This window comes from Tupaia chinensis, unplaced genomic scaffold (assembly GCF_000334495.1).
Source record: "Tupaia chinensis unplaced genomic scaffold, TupChi_1.0 Scaffold000047_1, whole genome shotgun sequence".
Classification (NCBI taxonomy): domain Eukaryota; kingdom Metazoa; phylum Chordata; class Mammalia; order Scandentia; family Tupaiidae; genus Tupaia; species Tupaia belangeri.
In genome coordinates, this window is record NW_006159505.1 from 5,863,669 (window position 1) to 5,870,062 (window position 6,394).

Below are 6,394 nucleotides of genomic sequence, written 5' to 3' on the forward strand. Positions count from 1 at the left end.
CGGGCCCCGGCCCCAGTTCGCCGCCCTCTCGGTAGACGGGCTTCGCCCGCACCGGGCGAGCGGGGCTTGGAGGGGCCCCTCAACTTTTCCTGCACCGGGGTGCAGCCGGCCGGACCCCGCGGCTCGGCCGCAGTGGGGCCCCGGCCCGGGTGAGAGGGCTTCCAGGGGACAAAGGCTGCGTCCTCAGGCATGGGCGTGCGCCTCGGGGGTCTTTGTGCACACGTACGGCTCGCCGTTACCGGGCTTTGTAGGGTCGGGGTCGGGGACGTGCGTCTGTCGTGCCTTTGTGTGTCCGCGGGGCGCGGGGCCGGCTGTGCCTGAGCCTGTCGACGTGTCGGGGGTGGTGGCCGTGGAGTGTGCGCGCCGCAAGCAGCCGCCCCCCCAGTTCCTCGCTCCCCGCTGTCCACCCGGGCCCGACTTAGCTTCAAACTTTTCTCCGGGTTCCTCGGCAACAGCCTGGCTCCTCGCTGCAGCCCTGCCGAGGGGCGTCAGCAGCCTGCCCCCTCTCCACCTCCCAGAACAGGGCCAAAAGGGAACTGGACGGGACTGGGTAGGCCGGTGGGTGGTCGCAGCACCGGGGCTGGGCGGAGCGCGCCACCCATCCGCAAGTCTGGGAGCACGATCCAGCCTCCTGGGGAGGGGAGGGGAGAGAAAGGGAAGACAGGGCTGCTGGCGACTTTCAGAGAGTGGGTGTCTTGCTGAGATGGGTTTGCATGGCGAGTTGCAGCCCCGCCCCCGAGTTGGGGACCAGCCCTCCATCCTTAGCTGAGAGGCCCATGACTGCCCAGATCTGGGCTCTCAAGACCCGGTTTGGACTTGGAGGTGTGGGAACCTTGGACACTGGTTTCCAACAGAATAGCCACTAGCCTGGGGGAGTCCAGGCCTTTTTGTCCTGGATGGAGTGAGGACTCCCTCTGGGACAGAGCTTGCCATCTGGGTACCCTGTGCTGCACAGCTGAGCTGGGGGCAGACCCCCCCACACACACTTGGAGGCAAGGAGGTGACTGAGGAACTTCTCTAGCCTTCCTGGCTAGGCACTGTGCCCTTTGGATAAATCTAGACAAGTAGAACTCCAAACAGACCAGAGAGGGAGGGCTCACATGGCAGGCGCCTACTGGTCTTTTGACCCTGAGTGGTGAAGATAATCCTAAAATCTCTGCACCCCCAATTCCAGACTTTAAACTATAACTTTGTGGGTGCTGCGGACAGGAGGGAGGGGCACAGGCCACTACCCCCGAAGGAGGTGACTGTGGGCACTGGACTTCCCCTTCTGGAAGGGGAGGTGTTGAGGAACCGGTCCTCCTTTCTTGTTCTGGTTGACTGCTTGAGATCCCAGAACCTGGATAATCTGCATCTCCATCCTGCCTTGCCCAATTCCCAGCCATTAGGTTGCTCCTACAAAAGGAAGACCTGGAAGGCAAGACCTGGGGGAGCCCTGATTCCACATGGTTTCTACCTACAACTTCCTCCAGCACCAGGGAAAGGCAAAAGCTGATGGGTGAGTCAGACGGGAGGGACAAGCTTGATGGTTTTCCCCCTTACCTTTTAAATGATAGAATGCAGGTGGAGAGAGTCCAGATTATTTTCTTCTTAACTGTAACTTCTGGTTCAAAGCAAGGGATGTGCTGAGACGTTTACTTATCCTTTCTTAGGGCGGGGCTGGGCTATGCCCGCTCTGGAACCCCAGGCCAAAGCAAGTTCTAAGAGACTTCCTGGGAGTAACCTGATGGAGGAGCCTGATGGGGGAGGCTACTGCTCAGGATTTTGAAGTCAGTGAGAACAAAAAAGGGGCGGGGGGGGGAGCTCCCACAGGGAGGGGCAGTGTGTTCAGGACTCCATGAGTCCTAAAAGCATAAGACTGGGCAGTATTGTGGACTGCCAGATACAAGATCTTGAGGGGGTGGAGTACATCTTGATTGCAAGGCTGGGATTTGAACCTCCACTGTGGGCAGCAAGAGATGCTAGAGGGCTTTAACAGGCAGAGCAGGTTAGCATTGGTAATTCCAAGAATTGTCTCTGGCCAAGCAGTGCCAGAGACTGGGAGACCATTCCAGAAGCCAAGCACACTGACCTTCCCAGAGTCAGAAGGACCTGGGTTTCTCTCCCACCTAGTTCTCCCTACCTCTGTGACTGGGACCAGTGACTCTACCTGCCGGTTCTGTCTCTTCACCCTTCAAATGATGACACTAATTTTCGCGCCACTGCTCTGCTGCAAAAGTTAAATAGAACGATGAGCTGCATGTCCTAACAACATGCGGGGTGATCTGCTGTATGCATTGCACCGTGCACATCACATTAGTTCAGCTGCGCTGACTGAAGAAGGGGGGACTCTGGTTAAGGACTCTGGTCCTTAACTCTGTTTCACCTCCTGCAGTGCCCTAGATTTCCTGCACAGTTGGGCCCATCATTGTGCTCCTCCCTAAGCAAAGGAAGCTTTTTGCCCATGACTTTCATCACCTGGTTTATCCTCTCACATGGTCCAGGCCCCAGGTAGGCAAGGAGTTGGACACAGATTTGTAGAGAGCCACAAACCATGAGGTAGCATAGTACCAGCAGCCATGGGAGCCCAGAGAGAGGGGACTTTTTGTTGGACAAGGGGCAGGTTATACTGGGAGGGCCTCCTGAGGCTTTCAGATCAGGTAAGTGAGCATTTGCATGAGAGAAAAGAAAAGGAGGTACCTTTGTCATCTTCCTCAGAGGGGATAGCCTGTGCAAAGGCAGGGCCCCGAGGAAAGTGGTAGCCTTTAGGCGGGAAAGCTCTCTTGGTCTTATAGGTTTAATTGGGGAGCAGCGCTGGGGTCCTAGTCTGCACTCTGGCACCCAGCTTGGCTGGCAGGTGGAGACAGGGCCAGCAGGCAGGTGGCAGCATGGGGACCAACTTAGGCAGGATGAAGTGACTGCCTGGAGGATGAGGGGGGAGTTTGCCCACTTGCCCCGGGATAGCTGCTGATGTGACATCAAGTCTCTGTTCTGTCACAGGCAGCACAAGTGCTCTAGCCCGCTTTGGGCCCTGTGGGCTTCCAGCTCCCTTTCCTGATTCCCTGGAAGAGTAGCCTCGCAGGACCCTAGACATGGACTGAGAGAGTGCAAGGCCTTTAGGAATGCGTTCTGGATTCTTCTCCATCTGGACCCCTACCACGCCTTAAGATCTGCTGGTACTCAGTTCCTTTTCTTCTCTAGCCCCAGCCATAACCCACAGGGGCAAGAAGTGACGTGTGGTGGGCGGCTGGGCGGCCGAGTGCCTGTCCCAGAGCTGAGTCTCTGCTTTACCTCATGGGATCCCACAGCATCCAGCTGGGAGCAATACCAGGTGCTCACCCTATCACAGAAGAGGACTCGGACATGAGTGGACTGGCACACCCAAACCTAATGGTGGGAAAGGCCCTGCAGGGTCAGAGCCCGGCCTGCTAGCTACACTTGGCATTGTGAACTTTGCTCACCTCCTACTAGACTGTCTTCCTCCGATGAGGCTGCTAGCCTTCCAGGCCCCACCTCCACCAGGGATGGAGTCATTGAGGAGGCCAGGTGCTGCAGTCAGAGTACTTCAGGCCAAGCCAGGTATAATGGCATGCTCCTGTCATCCCTACTATTAGGGAGCCTAAGTCAAGAGGGTCATGAGTTCAAATGCAGCCCTGGCAACATACAGCAAGTCTTAAAACAATGATGAAAAGAATGACCTGGGTCCTGAGCCCAGCCCCTGTCCTTACTGTGTGACTCTGGACAGATCACTGAACCTCTCTGGGCTTCTGGGCAGCTATGAAACAGGAATGATGCCATCTAAACTGTTGACCTTACAGGGTGTCAGAACAGATCAAATAATAGTTGAAGTGTGGGAAAAGTGTCCTTCGGTAAGGTGGCAGTAGTCCAAGCGTCTGAAATCTTCACATAGTATACCTGCCCTGTGCCAGGCCCGATGCTTAGCTCCAAGGACATAAGAATAAATCGAACCCCATCCACGTCCATAGGAGGACAGATGAGTAGACGTGTCATTACAGCCCAGCAAGGCCAGCGGTAAGCTGTCATGTGCGTGTGCCCATTTGGGAGCTGAGGGAGAGGATTTGGAGCTGAGACGTCAGGGTTGAGTCTTTGTCTCCCACCACTGGGTGAGTAATACCCACGTCCTCGTCTGCACAGTAAGGGCAGTAATCCCTGCAGTCAAGGATGGTGGTGAGGCAGAACCGAGATGCCAGTGAGGTACATGCTGACGTGCTTGTGCAGATGTGCGCATTGGTGATTCTGCCGGGAGAGCCGGGACTTTGGCCCTGAAATTCTTTCTGCCTTGCGTTTCCAGAGCTGACTAAGTGGTTGGAGGGCAGGATGTTTATGAAATTTCCACCTGGGGATTTCATTGGCGGGAGTGGGAGTGAGCGTGCAAAGGCAGGGCCCCGAGGAAAGTGGTAGCCTTTAGGCGGGAAAGCTCTCTTGGTCTTATAGGTTTAATTGGGGAGCAGCGCTGGGGTCCTAGTCTGCACTCTGGCACCCAGCTTGGCTGGCAGGTGGAGACAGGGCCAGCAGGGAGGTTGTGGCAGCATGGGGACCAACTTAGGCAGGATGGCCAGCAGGCAGGTGGCAGCATGGGGACCAACTTAGGCAGGATGAAGTGACTGCCTGGAGGATGAGGGGGGAGTTTGCCCACTTGTCCCGGGGTAGCTGCTGATGTGACATCAAGTCTCTGTTCTGTCACAGGCAGCACAAGTGCTCTAGCCCGCTTTGGGCCCTGTGGGCTTCCAGCTCCCTTTCCTGATTCCCTGGAAGAGTAGCCTCAGGTGGCAGCATGGGGACCAACTTAGGCAGGATGAAGTGACTGCCTGGAGGATGAGGGGGGAGTTTGCCCACTTGTCCCGGGGTAGCTGCTGATGTGACATCAAGTCTCTGTTCTGTCACAGGCAGCACAAGTGCTCTAGCCCGCTTTGGGCCCTGTGGGCTTCCAGCTCCCTTTCCTGATTCCCTGGAAGAGTAGCCTCGCAGGACCCTAGACATGGACTGAGAGAGTGCAAGGCCTTTAGGAATGCGTTCTGGATTCTTCTCCATCTGGACCCCTACCACGCCTTAAGATCTGCTGGTACTCAGTTCCTTTTCTTCTCTAGCCCCAGCCATAACCCACAGGGGCAAGAAGTGACGTGTGGTGGGCGGCCGGGCGGCCGAGTGCCTGTCCCAGAGCTGAGTCTCTGCTTTACCTCATGGGATCCCACAGCATCCAGCTGGGAGCAATACCAGGTGCTCACCCTATCACAGAAGAGGACTCGGACATGAGTGGACTGGCACACCCAAACCTAATGGTGGGAAAGGCCCTGCAGGGTCAGAGCCCGGCCTGCTAGCTACACTTGGCATTGTGAACTTTGCTCACCTCCTACTAGACTGTCTTCCTCCGATGAGGCTGCTAGCCTTCCAGGCCCCACCTCCACCAGGGATGGAGTCATTGAGGAGGCCAGGTGCTGCAGTCAGAGTACTTCAGGTCAAGCCAGGTATAATGGCATGCTCCTGTCATCCCTACTATTAGGGAGCCTAAGTCAAGAGGGTCATGAGTTCAAATGCAGCCCTGGCAACATACAGCAAGTCTTAAAACAATGATGAAAAGAATGACCTGGGTCCTGAGCCCAGCCCCTGTCCTTACTGTGTGACTCTGGACAGATCACTGAACCTCTCTGGGCTTCTGGGCAGCTATGAAACAGGAATGATGCCATCTAAACTGTTGACCTTACAGGGTGTCAGAACAGATCAAATAATAGTTGAAGTGTGGGAAAAGTGTCCTTCGGTAAGGTGGCAGTAGTCCAAGCGTCTGAAATCTTCACATAGTATACCTGCCCTGTGCCAGGCCCGATGCTTAGCTCCAAGGACATAAGAATAAATCGAACCCCATCCACGTCCATAGGAGGACAGATGAGTAGACGTGTCATTACAGCCCAGCAAGGCCAGCGGTAAGCTGTCATGTGCGTGTGCCCATTTGGGAGCTGAGGGAGAGGATTTGGAGCTGAGACGTCAGGGTTGAGTCTTTGTCTCCCACCACTGGGTGAGTAATACCCACGTCCTCGTCTGCACAGTAAGGGCAGTAATCCCTGCAGTCAAGGATGGTGGTGAGGCAGAACCGAGATGCCAGTGAGGTACATGCTGACGTGCTTGTGCAGATGTGCGCATTGGTGATTCTGCCGGGAGAGCCGGGACTTTGGCCCTGAAATTCTTTCTGCCTTGCGTTTCCAGAGCTGACTAAGTGGTTGGAGGGCAGGATGTTTATGAAATTTCCACCTGGGGATTTCATTGGCGGGAGTGGGAGTGAGCTCATAACTAGGGGGATTAAGGCAGGAGGCAGCTCAATGTCTTGGAGCTGCCAATTGAAGCAAAGTCCTTTCCCGGGTTGGCATGGGCCATGCTGACCCTCGGCCCCATGCCTAACTGG

The 6,394-nt window shown here is 55.9% G+C and overlaps 1 protein-coding gene across 15 annotated transcripts in view; it reads left to right on the forward strand.

Annotated features, from left to right (window-relative positions):
• TSKU (tsukushi, small leucine rich proteoglycan) overlaps positions 1-6,394 on the forward strand; it is a 16,661-nt gene that overhangs the window by 3,082 nt on the left and 7,185 nt on the right. For 2 of the 15 annotated variants that reach the window (XM_027774294.1, XM_006141045.3), the window contains exons 1-2: positions 1,481-1,498; positions 5,088-5,217. Coding sequence is in view for 3 of the 15 variants with exons in the window: in XM_006141028.2 (XP_006141090.1) it covers positions 5,821-5,918 (98 nt within the window). In the remaining 12 variants the exon portion in view is untranslated. The other 13 variants (XM_027774305.1, XM_006141035.2, XR_003550454.1 and 10 more) reach the window with 12 other exon arrangements.